Source organism: Toxorhynchites rutilus, chromosome 3, assembly GCF_029784135.1.
Source record: "Toxorhynchites rutilus septentrionalis strain SRP chromosome 3, ASM2978413v1, whole genome shotgun sequence".
Lineage (NCBI taxonomy): Eukaryota > Metazoa > Arthropoda > Insecta > Diptera > Culicidae > Toxorhynchites > Toxorhynchites rutilus.
The window spans coordinates 156,717,815-156,741,984 of NC_073746.1; the positions used below are offsets into that span (position 1 = coordinate 156,717,815).

General features: G+C 40.7%; 1 protein-coding gene across 1 annotated transcript; it reads right to left on the reverse strand.

Moving 5' to 3' along the window:
- Positions 1-383: 383 nt before the first annotated feature.
- LOC129776940 (galactosylgalactosylxylosylprotein 3-beta-glucuronosyltransferase S) lies at positions 384-23,913 on the reverse strand. The gene is made up of 5 exons (XM_055782898.1): positions 23,217-23,913; positions 6,648-6,944; positions 6,315-6,577; positions 5,892-6,246; positions 384-2,054 (listed from the first exon to the last, which is right to left on the reverse strand). Exons 1-5 carry the CDS (start codon positions 23,335-23,337, stop codon positions 1,993-1,995), a joined length of 1,098 nt encoding a protein of 365 aa, XP_055638873.1. The 5' UTR covers positions 23,338-23,913; the 3' UTR covers positions 384-1,992.
- Positions 23,914-24,170: the final 257 nt, after the last annotated feature.

The following is a 24,170-nucleotide window of genomic DNA, read 5'->3' on the forward strand; positions in this document are numbered from 1 at the left end:
TCGGAAGGCGCGTTTAAACTACTCAGCCGGTATAGAGTTCATACGCTTCTACGTATGGTCCCCATGTTTCAGGCAAGAGTTTATCTTTTTCACTCTCTGCCTCAAAGTAATTGGGCCTGATCACGAACGTCACTCCACGGTGTAAACGAAAGGTTTTGTATGCAAGGCTATATGCACTTCATTTCGTTTTCACCGTGAAGTGACGTTCGTGATCAGGCCCATTATCTACCTTCACCCAAACATGTGCTTATACATTTTTCCCGCGAAACCTTGTACTTCTGACACTTATGCACATAAAACTAGAAATAGTTTTGAAAGGGACTGGTAGATTAACAAGTCATAAAGAAGGTCTTTCGGACAAAACTAAATTTGAGAGACACGCCTAAATTATATTGAGTTTATAATATTTTGAAGGACACAAAGCGATTTCAAGCATTGGATTAACGAATTTGATCTCTTATGATTACAAACTATACAACCTAAAATAGAGTTTAATATCAAGATCGATTGCGACATAAACATCTTGTTATATTAGAGTAAAATTTAAAAGTTAGTTACAGTATATATTATTCCACAGTACATCGTAGATGGAAGCGAAAATGTTTGTTTCCTGTTTCATCTAGCAGAAATCCGATCATACTTGATATACAGATGTAAAAACTAAATATTCTTCCATTTTTTGGAAAGACTAATGCCTTCAACTTACAATCTCAGATCAGATATGGCCAATTTTTGTAACACAAACTACGAGAAATGTCCCTTGCTCTTCCAAATACACTTTCTTGAAACAGTGTTAGTTTGAGGAGGTGTTCCGTAAAAAAAAAATAACAAAGGACCAACATATATCTACTTCTGGAATGAGGAAAAATTGATTTATCTTTATATGTGGAACTCAACTTCAGAAGTAGTTTGGATATTTGTGGAATAAAATGGAGTAAAGCTCAATGTACCTTGATGGTAGTACCCGATAACCTGATAACCAAAATGTAGTACCAGAAATAACCCCAAACAAACTAAAACCTCCGTGGTATCGCTTATTTCCAACCAATTCTTATGAATAGAAGTTAGCTGGAACATCAAAATTTATTGATGTTATGTTATTCTTCCTAGTCATGGAAAGCATATGTCTAGTAAAGCCGTGTTTGTGCAATGGTTCGAGTCTAGTCTTTTTATACAACTTCCCTATGAGATTTGTAACTGGGTGGTGGAAGCAACTTATTGATCCTAACAATTCAATTGTACAATCGTAAATCAGATGGCGCCATGAAAACTAAACTAATATCACAACGAAGCTGATTAATCTTCCTGGTACGGTTGTTATCACCAACAATTGTTCTTTTTACATAAAAACGTATTATCCTTGCAAATTTTACTTGTGGTTTTTTTACACCCCGAAAAGCTCTGAGCTCTATCTAAGTAAATTAAATATTCAAATTTGAAATATAAGTTTCTGCCGCAAATTTCGATAGTTATGTTTGAACAGTGGTGATTGATTTTTGCATTTTTGCTAACCCTAGAATAAACCTATAATGTTTTATACTAACTTTTTGCTGCGTTCTATCTATCATTTGGCAAATTCCAATCATTGTGTTTGTGATAATCTCAAAAAGTGCGTCCAATTAATGACTCATTCTTAAACCTAATCCTCTCAATTTCCCCAAACCCATTAGATAATTGTTCGCTTAGAGTCCCCTCGGTCGTTTGAGACTGATTGGGATGGTGTGATTTGAACGTCTTTTTCTACCGCATTTACACTTGTTGACCCTCTGGGGATTTACAACCGATCCCAATGTGTTGTTGTGCGTCATTCTATCTTATTGTGCATTCGAACAATCTCTCAATCATTTGTCTTTCATATACTTCCCTTACTGCTATCATCTTCTGTGAAGCGTGTGACATGTCCACAGAAATTTTCGAGTTGAATTTCACTGTCTTGCGGCAGATGCTGGTGGTGTTTTATACCGATACTCAAGTTAAGTGATATGTCTGTGATTAACTAAACCATGATACCAATGATTTGGATTTCCCGTCCTTAGTTATTTGTGCCTTAGTACCTGGAAGAAAAATAAAATTGACGAATTTAGAGCGACCGCAAAAATAAATAAAGAAGGATGTCTATGACACAACCGACAACAAAACATAGAAATTTGAGAATGAAACTCTTTAGTAAAAATAAATAAGCTTTGACAAGAATGCTTCCCTTAAGTGACGGATTTCGCGCCAACTCGTCTATGGGACTGGCATGACCCTCTCAAAACTTAATTAAACTTTCTAGTTGTGAAGACCTTACCTAATTAAGCCACTTAACATACTTAGTTTTCCAAACACTTATTTCAGCTAACATATGAAAAGGGCTAAATATTTCTGATCATTTTTTTAATAAATTTTTTTTACTTGAAAATGGAAAGTCCTACAAAAAAAGTGATATATGGAAAAGTTTTAGAAAAATAATTGAATTTTCAGAAAAAATACTGAAAAAATATTTTTTGATATTCTACACTGAAAAAAATAGATTACAAAAACTACGTCGATTTTCTCAAAATGGTCATCTCAGATTTTGATGAAATGATAGATAAAAGGTAGATAAATATGTGCCCTACAACTCTTCCATACATCGCAACTTGACAATATTTAAGGCAAAAAAGTTTTTCTAACAAAAACTTTTTCAAGATTTTTTCTCGAAAATTTTCAGTTTTTTCAATTATAGAAAAAAATAATAACAGAAAGAAATGGATTTATGATGACCCTTGGATCCTAAAGATTTCAGTTCTCAGCTTTTTTGGTAGTACAGCTCTCAAACAATCTGCAAATAATCTCTTGATCGGTCGGTCAGGTATCGACTAGTTGTTGTAGATTTAGGTATCTATTAAGAATCACTATAAGTCACTGTAGATATCATAATAAGAAATGGATTGTATACATACTTAAAGGATGAATAAAATGGCTTTGCAGTTGTTTGAAAATTAGCAGTCGTGACCGGCAGCAAATGTAAAGTGACGGAAAGGAAATAGCATTATTTTGTTCCTGCGCAATCATCAGAATTCAACAAAGAAAAGTGTGACATTGTTTAGCAACATGAGTCAAGCCGTGATCTCCAGAATTTGCAAGGATTACAAATGCAGGGCTGGTTAGAGTGCCAATGAAAATGGCCATCTCGAATTTTCAAAGCGAACTTGATTAAAAATGTTGATTTCCACGGAAACCTTCCCAGTGCAAAATATCAGCTCAATCGGACTTCATTTACTAGTGTCGCACAGTGGTCAAAGTTTGAGTTTTTTGAAAACCAAAAAATCACCTAAGGGGGGAGAAAACGAAATCGGGGTATTCGAAAAAAAAAATTGATGCCAAATGTCTTCAAAAAAAAAATTGATTCCACAGGCACAGTACAAAATGTTCCCGTGCCAGTGAGACAAAGTAGTGCCCGTAGTGTCGAGAATATTGCTGTCGCTAGCGCATCAATTGAGGAAGACCCAAATCAGTCTCTCACACGTCGTTTTAAACGTTGGGCATCTCTGTGACGTTGTTGTGGCGAATTTCGGGAAAAGATCTTGGCCTACATCCTTACAAGATCAAATTGACGCAAGAACTGAAGCCGCTTGGCAACCAGGAGTGTCGTATGTTAGTGAATTGAACTTAGCGACAACTTGAAAATGATCCGGATTTTCATCGAGAAATCACCTTCATCGATGAGGCTCATTTCTGGTTCTCCGTCAATTAGCAAAATATACGTTATTGGTCAGGCAGCAATCCACACGTACTCCATGAGTCACCATAGCATCCCGAAAAAAATACGGTTCGGTGCGGTTTATGGTCCGGCGGCGTCATTGGGCCGTACTTCTTTCGTGATGATCAAAACCGGCACTTTACTGTGAATGGGAATCGCTACTACTCAATGATAACCGAATAGTTTTGGCCCGATTTGGATGATATGGACTTGGACAATATGTGGTTTCAACAGGACGGCGCCACAAACCACGCAGCGAATTTAACAATCGATTTTTTGAAAACCAAGTTTGGTGAGCGTGTATCTTAAGAAATGGCCCTGTCAATTGGCCGCCCCGGCCGTGCGATTTGACACCGTTAAACTATTTCCTGTGAGACTACGTCAAGCCTATGGTCTATGACAACAAGCCAGCGACGATTGATAAACTTCGTACGAATATCGAACATGAAATTGCAGCAGTATCGGCCGATTTATGCTTGAAAACCGTCGAAAATTGGGTTAAGCGTCTGGACTTCTGCAAGCGTGCCCGTAGTGGCCTTGCAAAAGAAAGCGAGTTCCATACATAATGGCATCGAATGTACTTTCACATAAATAAAGAATTTCATTCATATCCAAAACCGTTTTTGTTTTATTTGAAAAAACTTTTGTAGCGCTCTTATTGAAAAACAGGAAGTGGGTTCTATCTGTGGTATAGCGGCAAGGTTAACGTAGGACTATCGTTAATTCAGTGATCATTTGTTTGAAGTTGAATCTGAATCCATTCTGAATGAATGAATAAATGAATATTTGGGGGAATTCGAAAACGAAAGCGTTACGTTGGAGGCACAAATTTTTATCCATCCAATATTGGTTAAGAAAATATTCTACTGGTGGGGAAGAGTAATCTCCAGCAGCTTTCCTGTTAATTGCACTTGATTGAAAAATCACAAAACGAAATGCATTTGATCGCAGTATTATATGGATAGAAAATAATAAAATAAACTCATTCGCTTGAATATAATTTTCAATTCCAAGGGGAACTACAAGATCATTTTCAGCATCGATAACATCTTTCCGGATTCGTCTCGACGCTCGATGCCCGCCAGTGGTTAATGCTAACTCTATAACCACCAAACGAAAAGAGTTGCGCGCGTGTATGTATGTGTGTGGCGGCTGCTCCGATGCATCAAACGGCACCAATTTTCGATGCAGGTACTCTCTTGGTCGCCTTTTCATTGGCATCACTCTCTTCCCGATGGATTCCCTTCTGGCCTAAGCTGCACAAACAGGCCCCTGGTGACACCGTTCATCAGCGCTCTCATGATAAACGAAGTAAGCTTCGTTACAACAGCGACAACATGCTCCAACCGCTGTTCAAATATAACTGAGTGTATTTCCGAGCGGCGCTCACTTATATACCGATTGGTGATTTCAATAGCATATTTTGAAAGTAATTTTAAGGCTATTGAAACAAGTTTTTGGATCAAAAAGTAACAAGTACATAACGCGTAGACATTTTGTCTTTCGAATGAAGTGTTTATCATACCGTTTCGTTGTCTTCTTGAATGGCGTTAACGTTCCCTGTGGAACTTTTGCCGTCTCAACGTATGCATTAACTAGCGTCATTTATCAATACATAGTTGAGATTTCTTAAGCCGAATAACACGCCTTGAATGTATTCCGAGGGGCAAGCTCTAGAATACGCGTGACCACAGTGCAAGACTGAAGAAATTTCTTTGGCGAAAAATCTCCCGACCAGAACGGGAATCGAACCCGAACACCCGGCATGATAATGTGAGACGCTAACCACTCGGCCACGGGTGCACTTTCGTTCAGTTGTTGAGGAGCTATTAATGTGCAGCCAACTGAAGTATGTAATATCTAAAGCCCAGACTGCGCTCAGAAGCTGTAGTAGTATATTCGGGAAAAAAGTGGAGACTAAAGCCGAGAATGATTCACTGGATTCACTCGGCAGACTAACATATGCTTCGCTAGTGCGGTGGCCTGAAACTACACAAATATCAGCTGTTATTCAGAGAGAGACTGTGATTTGAATAATGATGATCATGGTTTGAGTTATAATGCCTTTAAAATTACTCAGTCCACGTCTCATACTTTCACATCTAATACAAACATACGAGATAACAAAAATAACATAACCATTCTAGAAATTGCGTTAGCTACTCACCATCGGACTGACTGATATGACTCACGCCCATCCTTACGAGTTGCTTGAGGAGGACACCTAAATTAACCACATCGTTCTCTAGTATACCACTGCTTATTCGTATCTTTGGTGGTTTATTGTTCTTGGTTTGCGTGTGCCACACAAGTATCTCCGTACAGTTGTTGGCTTTTGGTTCAATGTCCTGCATTTTAAGACCGAGGCTCTTCAAAAATTCGTCCTCCTCGTAACCCGCCCTAAATGGCATAGTTACGTTTGGACTGAGGGCCATGTACTCCAAGTTGACGGCAAATCCGGCCATATCCACTGGCCATTTTCGTTTTGCTGGCCACGAGTCAAAGAAACCCTCAACCATACCCTGAAATAACACAATTCAATCAGTCAATCGTGAAAATTACAACAACAAATAGTTGAATAAAGTCTCACATTCCGCACAACCGGCGTGCTAACAGCATAATCGCCGATTAAACCCACAGGGAACATGGACACCTTCTTGGTAGTACGTATTTCGCTAAACAGTTTCAGGTCGAACGTGTTATCGTCATCGCCGAAGTACAGCACACCGGTCTTCTTATTGTTATTGCGTATCCACGCCAGCGCGGCACGGCGATTAGCGACACCACGGGGAACAAGCTTTTTCGTGCGATAAAACTCCGGCATTGGGCTGGCAATGTGCGTATAGGGGATACCTAGCGATAACAGATCAGATTACCCAATTGTATTTTGATTGCGATTATAAACATTTGACCATTGATTTACCGAATTTTTTCAATAGATTATTGAGTAATCGGTTGCAGTTCTCCGTGTCATCTGCCACGATCCAGTGCAAATTAGGAATGTGCATCAGTGTTTGGCCGAGGCGGGTAATTTCGGCGATCTGTTCCCGGCGAGGATATGTTGGCGTTACGAAGTAGATGATCGGTTCCGGATTGACCTCCACAGTGTTGTCATTGACGTTGGGGGCGAAGACACGCTCTCGGTTATCCTTATAGCTCTCGAAGCACACCGCCATGCTATCGTTCAAGGGCATCATCGCGATCGCTTCATTGGCGTCGTCTGCAGATGGAGAAGAAACGAATTATTTTTAATATGAGGACAGTTTTTAACAGGTCATTGGCCAGGCCAACATCGGATCAATCGATTCACACATATTCAAGATAACGGCTAAAATTACATGTGAGTATTAAGTGGCTCGCGACCAGTTAGAGTCTGGTTAGAAGGTGCTGTCGGCATATCTAATTTTAAAGCGATCTCCTTTGTTCCAGTTTATCTTGAGTAAATTGACGTAATTGCAATCATCTTAAAATTTAGCGAACATTCTGCTGTGAGTAAAGTATAAGCTCAGCGTCTACCGTCTATCATACATTGAAACATTAGAGCGATGCGATTCTATTCTTTGCCATTGGCTCTAATTTAACTCGGCGTTTAGCATCCCCACATCCGAACGATACATATTTGGATTGCAGCGAAATTTGCGCAGTATTGTTCATCGGTTGATTTCAAATATGAGAACTCAGCGAAAAAGAAAATGAAGAACAGGCGCGAAAACGTATACATAATTGAGTTGAATTGGCAATGAACAGAAACAGCGTAATAGTACAGTATTGAACAAAATATTTTCAACCAATCGGCCACATAAAACTTTTCATTAGAAGGTTGTAATGCGAGGTTCGTTCAGAAAGTCCATGTAAGGTCAGAGAGATGGCACTAATGACGCGTATCGAGGTTATGTTTAGTAGCATCTCTTGAAAGAACACACAGCAAGTTTCAGCCAGATCTGTTTCTTCGTGTTTGGCATTCTTTTGAATCGAGGAAGTGGATTGATTTTCGACGTAGAACTACGTCTAATCGGATGATATGGGGGGGTAAAATGAAAATCTAAAATCAAGCAAAGAATTGTATTGTAAGACACTCCCCTTGTCATTCTATCGCCAGTCAAATCAAATAAATTTGGCAGTTGTTTCCGAAAACATTATTCATCTTCCTACCTGATATGCTAACGCCATCGTTCCAGCTTATATCGGTAGCAGCAGCGGAAGTGGCAGAAGCGGCAGCGGCGACAACGGCAATAGAGGGCAACGAGTTTTAATTTTGTTGCGCTCATATATTAAGAGCCCTCGCAGACTGCAGACGTTTCATCGGCCGATATTTTTTACGGTTTGGGTTAGTGCAAACACCGCTCTAACTGAACCGATGCATTGTGCGCGCATCACGATATCATCAGCAACGACCAACGAGTTTTCATTTGGACCAATGGTTGCATTCAATTTGTCGAGAAAAGTGTATCGGCAACGGCATCGTGAGAATAAAAATTAATTGGCGCTTTTCATGGCCACCAAACCTTTCACAAACGAGGTATTAAAAGTTATTTACAAGACGATGCATTCTAAAGTGAATGATAAAACAGGAAGTGGGTTATATCTATGGTTTAACCGCAAGGGTGACGTAGGACTATCGTTGATTTAGTGGTCATTTGTTTGAAGTTGAATCTGAATCCATTCTGAATGAATGAATAAACGAATATTTGGGGGACTTCGAAAACGAGAGCGTTACGTTGGGGGCACAATGTTTTATGAATCCAATATTGGATAAGAAAATATTCTACTGATGGGGAAGAATAATCTTCAGAAGCTTTCCTGCTAACTGCACTTGATTGACAAATAGAGAAAACAAATGTATTTGGTTGCAGTATTATTTGGATAGAAAACATTAAAATAAACTCTTTCGCTTGCATGTAATTTTCAATTCCAAGGGGAACTGGCAGATTATTTTTCAGCAACGATCACTTCTTTCCGGATTCTTCTCGATAACCAGCAAACGAAGGGTTGCGCGCGTGTATGTGTGTGTGGCAGTTGCTCCGATGCCTCAAGCGGAACCAATTTGCGATGCTGGTACTTTCTTGGTCGCCTTTTCAGTGGCATCACTCTCCTCCTGATAGATTCCCTTCTGGCCTAAGCTGCACAAACAGGCCCCTGGTGACACCGTTCATCAGCGCTTTCATGATGAACAAAGTTAGCTTCACCACAACAGCGACAACATGCTCCAATCGCTGTTCAATTATAACTGAGTGGATTTCTGAGCGGCGCTCGCTTATATACCGATTGGTGATTTCAATAGCCTATTTTGAAAGCAATTCTAAGGCTATTGAAACAAGTTTTTGGATCAAAAAGTAACAAGTATAAAACGCGTAGACATTTTATCTTTCGAATGAAGTGTTTATCATACCATTTCGTTCAGTTGTTTAGGAAACGTTTTCGAAACTTTGAATTTATACCCCGGTATAGAAATGAAAGACGTAGTCCTACGTCAAAATATAGAAACTGATTTTTGTTTGCTTGGGGAGAGCCTGTGTTAATTGAGAAGTGTTTTCAGCTTATTGGTGATTGGAGAATTGGAGCAACAGCGAAATACAATTTGATTATATCACTATAATTGTGAATACAAACGTTGCTAGCCAAGCCACCGACAATATAAGTCAGTCAAAAAAAGCATGAAAATATAAATAATAAAACAACGAAGCCAACAGACGCACGTGTCGGTGATCTGTTGTCTGCTATCCTTTCTCTCCTAAAGCTGCTAGTAAATACAACGGTTTTTCTCAATACAATAAATCATGAAGAGAAGCATTGTTATTAGAGATGAATGAACTGCAAAGTTTAAAGTCTTCTTGTGATTACAAAATAGAGTTACAACTCCCTCCTGTTCACCAGACTTAACTGCCTCAGACTACCGTTTGTTACCCTAATTTGAAGAAATGGTTGGCGGGGAAAAGATTTCATTCAAACGAGGAGATGGTTGCAGAAACGAATGGCTATTTTTTGGACTTGGTTAAATACTATTACTTACTATACTAGACAAATTAGAGAAGCATGTGGACGAAGTGTGTAAGCCAAAAAGATATTACGTTAAAAAATGAAAAAGGATTCACGAAAAAATTAAGTACAGGTAAACCAGCTTTAATGCAAGGGATAGGGACTCATGAAAAAATCGTGCAAAACTTCCAGTAGTCAAAAAAAAATTTTTTTCGCTACACGAATTGAAAAAAACCGTATAAACCGTAAAAATTATAGGAAGTTTTCTAAGACACGACCGCATTGTTGACGTAAAACTACGCTGTAGTTTAATTCAAGTCGCTTGTTTATAACTGCGGATATTATTTTATAATGCTACAAAAACTTTGAAATAACCATTCTACCAGTTTGGTCACCCTGAAATGTTTTTTTTATTCTAGAATTGTTTGACGATAAATAATAATCATACTTGTGCTCGCAGAACAACATATGCTCGAGATAAGGGTAAATAATTCCCTCCCGCTAACTCCCCTCCTTGTTTATATTTATCATTCCAAATGGGGTTTCAGCATAGCGAAGATACACTATTTTTACGTACGGGTTATGAAGCACGCACGTATGCACACAAATATCCATATATCGATGGCTTGAAGCAACTAAATATACACACACTTATCTCTATTTTACGCTCTTCTCAACAGAAGTCCTTTCTGTTAATATTGCCAGTCTAGATTAGCTTAGCTGTCATCCTTTGTGGAGAGAGTTTTCCTACCGTCATGCAAAACCAAATCACTGACAAAATTCCAGAACATTTACTTTCTTGGTGAGCTGACGATAGCCTAGCTTGATGATTCCCCACACAATTGTGTAGCTCAAAACATTACTGCAATGGCGTCAGTTTGATGCCATTCGATCCCTCGCCGTCCAGCTCGCCCAGCAAAGATGTTGTCTAGTCGGTGTCCTCACGAAGAATGAAGTTTGCCTCAGCAAGATCCACTGTTTATACTCTAGGCAAACATTGCCCTTCGTTCTTCTTCTTTTCCTTTGTTCACGGAGACTTTACATCTTACGATTTCCCCTTCGTTGCTCGTCGATAACTTGCTCGTTATTGACAGCTCTGTTCGGGAAAACACACAAATGGACAGAACAAATGTATGAAGAAATGGGAATGCTTCCAATTTTCCTCAATTTAAACAATATACAGACTTTGAGATTGTAATGTATAGCATATCAAACAAATCTTAGGGAATTTCCGATTCGTTTGGTATGTAAATCGCCAGAATCCGTTCACGGCAAAAATAGTTATTAACTATAACTTTATTTCACAAAAACGTGACCTGTTATCTGATTTGGCACCCTCAATGAAAGACGTAGTTCTACGCCGAAAGTTCCCACAAAAAAATAACTTCAATTCCAATCGACAATTCGACATTCATTCGACGAGTTTGTCTCTTGCAGATAGGCCACCAGATAACGACAGATAACACTCCTCCTGTGGCTGTTCTTGTTTCATTTCATTTCAATTAACGCTTGCATGAAAAAAACAATTTTCGAATGGAGAAAAACTACGGAAGATAGTTTAATGGGACAAATTTCCCATAAAACATAATTTTATTGATCATGTTACAAAAATATAACGAAATTGTTGGAGTAGAACCTCCGCTGCTGGTGTGCTCAAAAATTTCCGATGGGACGCAGCTGGACGACGTTTGGAGGATTGGTGGACTCCGGAACAACATCTATTTTCAAGCGGTTCATCTCACCCAGCAACTTCTTCGCGTAATGGACAGAGGCCAGGTCCGGCCAAAACACCACATCTCGTCCTTATACCGACTTGATCTCAAAATCTCACTTATACCTACTTGACTCTCAAAATAACCCCCATTGTGCTGTAAATCTCCTCGTTCAGCGCAAGTCCCGAACGGAAGAAGAGTGGCTTTGGCATCCTCTTTTCGCTGATGGTTAGCCTCCGAAGCGCTGAGACGAACCAGCCTACAGCTGGAAGTCTCTTAAATAAAGACAAAAAAAGCCTCCGAAGCCCCTTCTTTGGGAAGTTGGTGTGGGAGATGTACTTCACGTTGGAATTTTTTTCTTGGTGGGGAACGTAAAGTAGTTGGTTCCCTACCAGTTGTTCCGGCCTCTAGACCCAACCTGGAACGATGTAGCCATCTTTCCTTCCACAAGTTCACGATCGCTTAGCTTAGAAGAAGGAAAGCATTGAACCAGGCTCCTGTTCAATGCTTTCCTTCTTCTCCACATGTGTAAGTATTTTTTTTTTGACGTAAGACTACGTCTAACCTTTCAATATAGGGGCCCATTTCAATATTTCGGTGTGAAAAAGTGTCCAGTTTTTGAACGCTAATACCTCCTCAATTAATGAATGGATTTTGGTTCCAAATACACACATTGATAGGAAATATCCTCAGCAATTGTTTATATGCTACACATTCCGGGTTTTCAGCTCATATAAAGTTCAAATTGATGATAAATTAGAACAAAGAGTTCCCTGCTTTCCCATACATTTTGTCTGCGCTCCCACAGCAAACAGCTATTCATTACAAGCAACCACGGGTACGGACGAAACGTATGGACAAAGCGAAGGAAGGAGACTACAACGTTAACTATATGACTATATAAGGTGAGAGATGGTGGGGCTTGGCCACATTCTATCATCGGATGCCAAGCAGAAAAGACGCTATCTTGAAATTGATTTTCAGCGTAAGAGATTGCTGCATTTGCCGGGGATGTATGCGGTGCGATACCGCAAGAGTGAAAGACAGGAGTTTCAATGGGATTACGATATGATTGCCATCAAGTATGTGTTCGTTGCCGGCTGAACAATAACCCCTGCAACATTTGCACCGCACGACAAATTTTGATTTTTTTTCGTATTAGAACCTAAACGTTTGAGTGTTGCTGAGTGCTGAGGCTTTATTTTATCCTTTGATTTGATTTTCTGTAATTTTGTGCATGAAAAGTTGATCATTCTGGGATCTGTGCACCATGATATTCGGATAATGGACACCCCTTGGTGTAGTCCTACGTCTCTCCGGTTATGTCCCCGACATTACCCACCCGTCTTTTTATCCTGTTGATATGTTGTTGTTGACTGTTGATATGAGGCATCTTTTGTTGCATTATTAATAGTGTCAATTACCGATGCAGCAGACCGAAAATGTGAGCGGTAAGGGACTGGGATTACCGACAAATGATGATTGTTGCGTGGACATAGTAGCTAGAATAACACACTGAGATGGTCAGTTGAGGGGCCCTGAGATATGAGCTCATGATCGTTCGCTTAGTAGCAGACACGCAGCCAATTAAACTACGAAGACTCCCTAAGACGAAGACCTCAAAGTATTTGACGATGTCCACTTTCATCGCAACGGAGTGGAGCTCCAGGTACGCACGATGCACAAGTGGTCTTATCACTTATCTGTAAGATGATTGCATTAAAAATTGGTGAAAATTGTCCATATTAATGCAAGCTTTAACTCAAAAATTGCTTTGTAAATAAACTATTAAAAACACAAAAATCTAGATTCTGTCATTCTGTTGTGTTTTCAAAGAAAATGCTCATTTATCATCTAAATTTATATTATAGCCTTCACCATAGGCCTCTTCTGAAGCAATACACTTTTTCCAACGAACAATTAAGTCATCGAAACACTTTTTATTGCTGTATAAAGGAATTGCCTTCAGTTCATGAAGAGAATTAGTTTTTTATGTCTTCAATGCTGTCAAAACGGGTCCCACGAAGCGGTAAATTAAGTTTCGGAAATAGGATAAAGTCAATCGGTGCTATATCTGGAGACGATGCTTGTTCAATCACATTCGTGCAGAGCTGCATTTTTCATCAATGTCACTGACAACTGGCGAGGCACGTTAGTCACTTCCTACTGACAAAAATCTCGGTCAAATGGTGACTGACAGAGTACGATGCAACAATTTGCCTGTTACTGAGCTTTGTCAATACGCTTTGACCGATCAAGTAGGCGGTAAAATTGTCCGTAATGAATTGATGATTGTCGCAGATTGCATCTTATATTCATCGAACAAAACTTCGATTTTCATTTCGGTTGTTGTTTCTTGTATTTATCGAAGTGAATACTATGTCGAACACGTGTGAGCGATTGCAAGCCAGGTAGGCAACGGAATATATAATTGACCAAAGCTTGAGCAATCTCTACATGCTGAAATAATGAAGAAATTTCTCTTTTCGTTGAAATTTCTGCCCGATATCGACGATATCTTGTCTTGACGATCACAGTGCGCTGACTTGCAACATGCTTTGATGGTCAATACACTCTGACAAACTATTTAGCATCAAAGAGTGAGGAATTTGTTTTGTTGGTTTATGTTTTGTTGCACGTCGTTTGGTGGTAATGTTGCAATGGTCGTCATAGTAGCCCAAATATATGCAGTGACTGTGACAAATTGCAGCTCTGCATTCGTGCCATTTTTTGGTCAGAAAATCGTCCAAAATTTCGATCAATCAACTGGTACATTATCGTGGTGCATAATCCAAGTGTTCTTCCACAAATCTGGCCCTTTGCGACGAATTTTCTCTCTCAAACGCATCATAACACCAAAGTAATACTCTTTGTTGGCCGTCCGGAAGAATTTCCAAAAGGGCAACATATCAAAAAACCGCCTAGAAAAAAAACGTTAAATTGTTCTTGATAGCGCTGTAAACAAACAAAATGGCAAATCGCGCTCTTGATTGACATTAAGATCACTGCCAGTAGTACCAACTCAAAAAAAAAAAAAGAAAAATGTAAAGCGGAATGATTTGAAATTACAAGTTCCCGGTATATATTTGACAGAATGTATATCTATCATGATTGTTTGATGGGCAAATTATGTTCGTGTTGAACGGACGTGCAACATTTTTCACCTCAATACATCCGCATAACATTGCACCCACTTGGACCTTAAGACTTCACTTCATTCATTGAGAATTGATTCTGATCAAGGATGGAAAACAAGGGAGCATGATGTGATTTACGATTAATCGCAAACTGCACAGATCGCAATCTGTGCAAACTGCGACTAACTGTTAATCCTCACCCATCATAACCAAATGATTTTCTCTTGGTAACTCTGAGTTGACCAAAGCATTGCTAGACTGAAACTAGTTCGAATAATTGAGTTACTCTCCTTCCTCGTTTTGTTTTCAACTCCTAACACGAATTTGCTCCATGGGAATGAGTGTTTCTATGACGTACGCTTTACGATTCTCGCTCTCTCGTCCGGGCGTTCAATTTTCCTTTCCGAGCGCGTTTACTTCGATGAAACTGGGTAAAATAAAAAAAATGCGCTACAGCAGATAGGACGACTTTAATGTTTAATGTTTCACATAGAATTTCTAATTTCTAATACTCATACAACTCAAATGGATAATGATTATCTGCTATCACAAAGCTGAGAAATTTTTTGACGTTTTCTTTTACTATTGATTCATTCAAAAAAAAAAAGCTTTATTTTTTAATGTTTTTCTTATTGTTGGGAGGACAACCCTGACGAGCAACGTACATCGAGTCGGAGGCTCACCATCTGACAGCTGTCAGATCGGTCGATGTCGACCGTGCTCGATAAGAGGAGACATCGCTCAACTCTTTCTCTTGTGTGTGGCACGTCATCGGGAAAGTCCACGTTTATAGATCGCACATAGTCTCATATTTTAATAAAGTTTTAATTTGTTTGTTGTATAACCGCGTGCATTTTTATTACAACAAAGTGGCGACGAGTATTATCGGTGTCGGTTTTGCGCGTCAGTGATCCGATTTTGCCAAGTTTTGTCGGAAATACGTTCGCGAAATAAAAAGTAAGGTTACCCGAACAATGGACACAGCAATCATCAGGAGCATCCAACCAAGCATCGAACACTAACACGATGCTTATGCAGATCCTGATCCAACAGCAAACGTTGATGACGAAACTCAACGATCAGATGTCAGCGACCCAGCTGGCCCTCAAAGAGTTATCGAGAGATGAAATCGCGCTAGATTCGCTCTCCAGTAACATCATCGAGTTCGTCTATGATCCGGAACATGGGTGCACCTTCGATATGTGGTACTCGCGATATACCGATTTATTCGACAAAGACGCAGGCAAGTTGGACGAGGCAGCAAAAGTCCGGCTCCTTCTAAGGAAACTGAATCCATCAGCACATGAGCGATACACCAGCTTTATTCTTCCGAAAGCACCAAAGGACTTCACGTTCCAGCAAACCATCGAGAAGTTAAAAACCATCTTCGGGGCGACGACCTCCATCTTCCACCGACGCTACTAGTGTCTGCAAACTTCCAAGGACGATTCTGACGATATTGCTTCATACTCCTGCAAAGTGAACAAAGCGTGTTGGAACTTCAAGCTGGGTGATTTGACGGAAGAGCAGTTCAAAATGCTCATCTTTGTGTGTGGACTGAAATCACCGAAAGATTCCGACATTCGCATGCGTCTGATCACCAAGCTGAATGACATGGCGGACATAACTTTGGAAAAAGTCGTCGAAGAGTGTCAGAGCATGGTTAACCTCAAAAAGGACACCAGCCTCGTGGAAAAACTTTCTGCGTCGGTAGCAGTACATGCGGTTCATCAGCAGGGCAGCTCGAGGTTCAAACGGAAGCAGCAAAAACCCAAGCACGAGTTCAAACAGCAGACGTTCGGTAGTGGATTTAGCAACGAACAGCCTAAAACACCATGTTGGTCATGCGGGGGCATGCATTTCTCGAAGGATTGTCAGTTTCGGGAACATCAGTGCCGTGACTGCAAGAAAAAGGGACATAAGGAAGGATACTGCGCCTGCTTCTCTAAGAAATCAGCCAACGTCAAGAAGAATGTAGGAGCGACCAAGAAGGAAGTGAATATCGTTTCCGTCAAAAATATCAGCCAGGGGAGGAAGTTTGCCGAGGTCCGGATGAATCATGTTCCGACACGACTACAGATCGACTCAGCGTCGGATATTACTATCATATCCGAGCAACTTTGGAAGCAGATTGGTCAGCCTCCGGGAGTGCAACCCTCCTGCAGAGCTAAAACCGCTTCTGGAGAACCCCTGGACCTTATATTGGAGTTCTGGAGTGACGCGGAAATTGGCGGCATTTCGAAACGAGGTTTGTGCCGTTTAGTACCCGCTAATCTGAGTCTGAATATTTTAGGTGCAGACTGGATTGAATTGTTTGGGCTGTGGGACATCCCGTTCAGCTCATTCTGCCGCAAAGTCAGCGGTTCATCAGCAAATGGCGTTCAGGCGCTGCAATCACAGTTCCCCAAGGTGTTCACCAGCAACTTGGGTCTATGCATCAAAACAATAGTTCGGCTCACACTGAAAGGGGACCCAAAACCAATTTTCCGTCCTAAACGTCCCGTGGCATAGTGTGCAGAATGCTGTGGAAGACGAAATTCAGCGTCTACAGAACCTGGGCATCCTCGTTCCTGTCGACCATTCTGACTGGGCAGCACCAATCGTGGTTGTGCGCAAACCAAATAGCACCGTCCGCATTTGTGCTGACACCGGTTGACACCGGGGTCAACAACGCTTTAGAGCCGAACCAGTATCCATTACCACTACCTGAGGACATTTTCACGAAAATGGCAGGCTGCAGGTGGTATAGCCACATTGATTTGTCGGACGCTTACCTCCAGGTGGAAGTCGATCCCAGAGACCAGCATTTACTCACCATCAACACACATAAGGGATTGTTCCGCTACACCCGTATCACCCCGGGCATCAAGTCAGCGCCGGGGGCATTTCAACAGTTGGTGGACACAATGATTGGTGGTCTCGCTGGCACGTGTGGTTATTTAGATGACATTTTGGTCGGTGGTCGCACTGAAGAGGAACACGACAACAACCTAAAACAAGTGCTCCGCCGTCTTGAAGAGTACGGGTTTACCGTCAGGATAGAAAAATGCAGTTTTCGGATGCCTGAAGTAAAGTACCTCAGACAGATTTTGGATGGGAATGGAATCAAGCCATGCCAACTCCTCACGACATCCCTTCGTTACGTTCGTATCTTGGTGCCGTTAATTATTACGGAAAGTATGTTCCGGAGATGCGCAAACTACGGTACCCGATGGACCAACTACTGAAAGCTGGCGTGAAATGGGAATGGTCAGAGGTCAGATTCCGTGACATTCTGCAGTCTCCGCTAACACTTGCCCACTACAATCCAAAACTGGGTCTTATAGTTTCGGCAGACGCATCACAGCACGGTATTGGCGCTCGCATTGCTCATCAGTTCCCGGACGGAACAGTTAAAGCGATTTCCTATGCTTCTCGCAGTCTCACACCAGCAGAGTCCAACTATAGCCAAATCGAGAAGGAGGGTCTCGCACTCATCTTCGCCGTAACTCGTTTTCATCGGATGATTTTTGGTAGAAAATTCACACTTGAAACCGATCATAAACCGTTATTGGTCATCTTTGGCAGCAGAAAAGGAATCCCGATGTACACCGCGAACAGACTACAGCGTTGGGCACTTACACTGTTGCTGTATGATTTCAATATCCAGTACGTCAAAACGGAGAGTTTCGGGTACGCAGATATTCTATCTAGGCTGATCAACACCCATGTTCGGCCGAATGAAGAATACGTCATTGCATCGATCGAGTTGGAGGACTGCATGCAGAACATAATTAAGCAGTCCCTGGAAGATTTCCCCGTCACCTTTAAGATGGTCCAAAATGAAACGCAGTCGGATTCAATTCTCAAACAGGTGGCGCTGTACATACAATCTGGTTGGCCTTCAAACAAGTCCGATCGCAGCGACCCTCAGCTGCAACAATAGTACCAGCGTAAAGACAGTCTTTCAGTGGTTTCCAACTGCGTGTTAGGGGGTCTCCGTAGCCACAATGGTTGCGCGTTCGCTTAGTAAGCGATCGATCGTGAGTTCAAAACTCAGGGCCCTCATTGATCATCTTTGTGTTGTTACAGAATAGCTACGTCCACGCAATAATCATCAGCGATGGAGATCGATCCACGGTCGAAATAAGATCGATTCATCCATACAACTGCTCTGCTCTGCAAGACACATCGGGCTGCTGTTCTATAAATAACTCAACAATGATCAATCAACTGTCTCCGCTGTCCGGTCTAACTGGATAATGGAAGAACAGATAGAAAACTCTTACGCCTAAATGGCTATTGTGTGAATGTAACATATGTAATGGTATAGAAGGAATACTGGCGAATGGCAACTGTGTGTAATGTGCTAATTATAGATATGATAATCATGTGACATGTACACGATTAAAATTCGGCTCTGTTACAGCTGAAATGCTAATGAGCCTCCAATAAATAAATGGGATAAAAAAAAATAAAAACTGCGTGTTGTACGGAGAACGTTCAGTTATTCCATCCAAATTTCGGACCCGTGTTCTCCGTCAACTCCACAAAGGACACCCCGGCGTGGAGCGTATGAGGTCGGTGGCACGTAACTATGTCTATTGGCTTGGCATCGACGAGCAGATCACGCAGCTCGTTCGTTCATGCACCGAATGCGCTAAGGCAGCGAAAACCAGCAGTAAAGTAAACCTGGAGAGTTGGCCTTCATCGCAAAAACCATGGCAACGTGTACATGCAGATTATGCTGGACCTGTGGACGACTTCTACTACCTTATCGTGGTGGATGCATTCAGCAAATGGCCTGAGGTGATACCAACCAAGCGAATCACCACTGAAGCAACACTCACCATGTTCAGAGAAATTTTTGCAACCCACGGTATGCCAGAGACGCTGGTAACTGACAATGGTCGTCAGTTTGTCAGCGAGGATTTCGAGCGCTATTGTGAGCAGAACGGCATACTCCATCTGAAGACACCGCCATATCACCCACAATCCAACGGGCTTGCTGAACGCTTCGTAGACACGTTCAAGAGAACGCCGAAAAAATCACATCGGGGGGAGAGGCCCTCCGTGAAGCAATAGCAACCTTTTTGCTTTGTTATCGCTCTACACCGTGTCGAAGCGCACCCCAGGGAAAATCACCAGGCGAGCTGCTACTGGGTCGGCGACTCCGAACTTCATTGGATCTGTTGAAGCCACCCGCATCATTCCACAAAGTTGCAGATCCCAAGCAGAACGCTCAGTTTAACAAAAAACATGGTGCAAAACCGATGAATTACGACGTCAAAGAACTTGTCTGGGCAAAAGTACATCGCAATAACACTTGGTCTTGGGAACCAGGACAAGTATTGGAAAGAGTCGGGTGCTATACAACGTCTGGCTACAGAGTAAACAGAATCTCATTACGACTCACTGCAACCAACTACGTAGGCGATATATATGTGAACAAACCGAGTTGACTGAGCAGCAGCAGCCAGCGTTAATCTCACTCAACCTTCTTCTGGACTCGTGTGGGCTTCTACCAGCAGCAGTTGATGCAGCTGCACCGGAGCCTGATCCAGAGTCACAACCATCATCATTCGAGAGTCAGCCTCTCGAATCTCCCGAACCTAGGACAATTCATCGAAATCCTTCCCTCACCTCGTCAAGAGCTACTCCTCAGCTAGAACCAGTTCAGCCTCGCCAATCTTCACGACCCAGAAGAAAGCCGGTAAGGTATGACCCGTATTACCTTTACTAAAAGGGGGCGGTGTTGGGAGGACAACCCTGACGAGCAACGTACATCGAGTCGGAGGCTCGCCATCTGACAGCTGTCAGATCGGTCGATGTCGATCGTGCTCGATAAGAGGAAACATCGCTCAACTCTTTCTCTTGTGTGTGGCACGTCATCGGGAAAGGCCACGTTTATAGATCGCACATAGTCTCATATTTTAATAAAGTTTTAATTTGTTTGTTGTATAACCGCGTGCATTTTTATTACAACACTTATCCTGAGACTGGCTCACCATATTGCACTGCTACTAAAACCGTAGGCTAACTTCAAGGATATTTTTTATTCATTTTCGGCGAATAATCAATAGAGAGCCGTGTTATGAAACATCAGAATAAAAGCAAAAACAATATTACGATCATAAGGTGTTGGACAGGTTTTTCCAGACGACATTGGAATATATTTCAACTGATCATCTTTAGAAAGGTTAATGATCTTCAAAGGATAAATTTGTCTTGGGCACATTGAATTGATGTTCATGACTTCCAGTCGGACGTTTATCTGCTCCGATAATAATTGTGTGGTCCTCACAAAGCATATATTCCAATGCCGTCAGTTCACTGAAATTCTTCGCATACCGTTTGATGATAAGGTAGGATGTTGATAATCATTTGCTGCGATACCTATTGTTCCAACAGTATTCATTCGACAATATGAAGACTGAATACCTGAAATTAGCCAGATTCAACCATGCATACTGCGGTCAAAGCAATATGTCCACTTGAGAGATGCAACAAGTTTGAAGGGATATTAATCGTTCGATAAATCTACTGCCACATATGTCGGAAGTCCACTATATATGAATAACATATGTCCATACTAATTCATTACATTTATTCCCAACGAAGAACGTAACCACACAGAATTGAATTAATCAAATATGTGATCCGTTTTATCTACAAAATAAAAAACGGTCTGAAATTCAATCGAATTCGTAAGGTGTTTCGTGAAGTCACTAATTGAATTACTATTGGAAAAATTATTTTGAGAGAAATGTGAATGTTCAGAATTATTGGTATCTAAAAAACGATTTTGGGCGGGATGAGATTCGCCCAAATCTGCTGGTAATAAAATTAATCAATTGCATCCATTACCCGTCTGCTGTTTATTGGGCGGGAGACGACAGCAAAATAAAATCAACACGAGACTGAGTCAGCCACTCAATGCGGTCAGTGCAATAGAGAATTAAAAATCACTCGATGAGTGTCGTAAGATTTCAGATGATCGTCTCTTGTACACTTTACGATCAAGAACTCATCATCCGCTCTATGGAATGGGATCAACCGTTTGTAGCTTGCACTCACGATAAAACTTGAGTAGTAGAAGTAATGCTTCGAGAGTGCAAGCAGTGGGGATTCCGCTTTCATATTGCTTTTTTGAGATCTTGGTAGCTCACCGTTCCAAGTATTCTCTCTGTGTACATATGAAGAATAAAAAAGCAACGCCTGTTGGGGGTGATTTAAAAACATCCGACTAGAGGGAGATACTTATTCATTGATCGTTGAATGTGATTTTTTACCATCCCTGATTCTGATGCAACTTCAATCTAATGATAACTAAGCCAAAGGTAGTCTTACGTCAACCTTGCGATTGTTTCACAGATATGACACATCTCTAGTTTTTTTGTCAATGTTAAGTATCTGTTGCAAATGTTCTGTCCAATACTGTTTGTGATTTGCTTCCTTTCTAATTTAATCAACCACAAAATTGAATGAGTATCTGGTAAACCTAACATGTTTTTGAGATGTGTTTAGATCTAAATCGAGAATCATAAGCAAAAAACGCAAAACTAGTTATCTATTTTTCATGCCATAAGCCCTGAAGTCACTCGAATTCATCGCGATACCTCATAGGTGTGAACGCATGGTTAGCGAATGTTTAGAATCCCAATTTCACATACACAAATAATTCATTGTTAACATTTTACTTATTGGAGATAACCGTCTTGAACCGGAATACCTTATTTTTCGATGAGTACATAAAAAATTGGCTTTGATTGATTGATTGTGATGCTGTAGACGACGGGAACATCGTTTATTTACTTAAAAATATTAGAGAAGCATTATACACTTCTAATTTATCAGCAGATGAAGCAATATATCAACGATTTCATTGCAACATATTAATCTCATCGACGATTGCATCTTATCTCTGTTTCCTCATCAGTGTGATTAGAGTCGAGACATTTTGAGAAATATTCATTGCCAGACCTGAACGTGTTTTCGTGGTTGTTGTATCTATAAATATGTACAGTGGAACCCCGATTATCCACGAGTGGATAATCCGCGGTGCGGATTATTCGCGACAGCGAGTTCCATAGTACATCTACAAACCTTCCTGAAATTTGCCAGTGAGTGGTAGGATCATGCTCTTTTGTTTTGGTCATGGCTTTCAAATTTTCTGACCACTGGTGCACATGACCTTATAGACGGATAGTTTAATGATTTCTGTAATGATAAAACATAGTTTTCATGCTGAAATGTGATTTTTTCGTGTTTGCACTTCATTTTAATCCATTATTGCGTTATCCGCGAATTTCGTTATTCGCGATGACCTTGCCCGACTATTCCGCGGATAATCGGGGTTCTACTGTATATTGTGGTTGTATCTAAGTGTATTTTTTCGCTTTAGCCAAAGTCGTGATATCGTTAGATTATCAATTAATTATGAATAAATCTAATACCATATATTACAATATTTCGGCATTCAAATATGAAACGCAAAACAACGACACTAATAATAGAAAATGTCACATGACTTTTATGATGACAAAAACGCATTCATATTACATAAAAACAACATTGGACGATCTGAAGTAACAGCATTTCTGATAATGCAATATCGTTATTTCATTATATATCATTTCTCGGTAATTGGCTATCGTTTCTAGCAATCACAATAAACTTATTACATACCTGATGAAGCAGACGTATTAAAAATTAAAATTCCCGCAATCAGCAGAAATAGTACCAGCAAGGCAAAGTTTTTTGCTTTGATCATCATTCTACATGGCGAGTACATCATTTTCCAAAGCATTCCTTTTCGTCAGTCGAAATGCTCGGAAATCCGTAAAACTCCTTCGTTGTGAATTCAATGCATCTCTTCTTGAAAGTACCACTTTGTTTGAATCACTACTTGGCCATCCTGCTTTGCCAGATCGCTCCCAAATTGGATTGTGCTCTTTCCCCTTCAAATTAAATTATCTGTTACCGGATTTGGAATGAATGCCAAATTTGCATCCATATAATATCGCCAACAATTTAAAATACATAAGCAACTGCAGTTATTTTTTTTCCCCCAAATACCGCACACTACCAGAATAGAATCGTTATCACCAGGACACCTCGAGTTGCTCGCGAAAATACATCCCGTGCGCCTAGGATGGTTCAAGTTTCGAATTTCGCTTATTACCACACACGGAGCAAAAGCGTAATACGCAACCGAAACAAACACTTCACGTACGGACGGTGGCCGCAATTTTCGCCAATCAACGCAAAACAGCGAAAAATTATGTGCACATTATTGTTCACTTAAACCCGCAAATATTTATGCTTCCTTCGCCGAGTGTTATTGGTGAATGAAAGAGATTCTCTTCGCATGAACTGCGAGAGTTATCCCGGAATGACAGCAGTTGTTCTGACAATCCGATGTAAACATCCGCGTTGACGGCATTGAGCTTCGTATTAAGCTTGCTTCAGAATGAGCGAATTTTCCACTTGAGAAATTCGTCCTTGCGAAATGTTTTCGCTAAAGTCATTCACATTGAATTACGAAATCATGCGAATCTGTCAAACTATCGTCTTTACAACGAAAGCAGGTTGTACGAGATTGGTGAATCAAATTCATATTACTCACAAATGTGAGTTCAA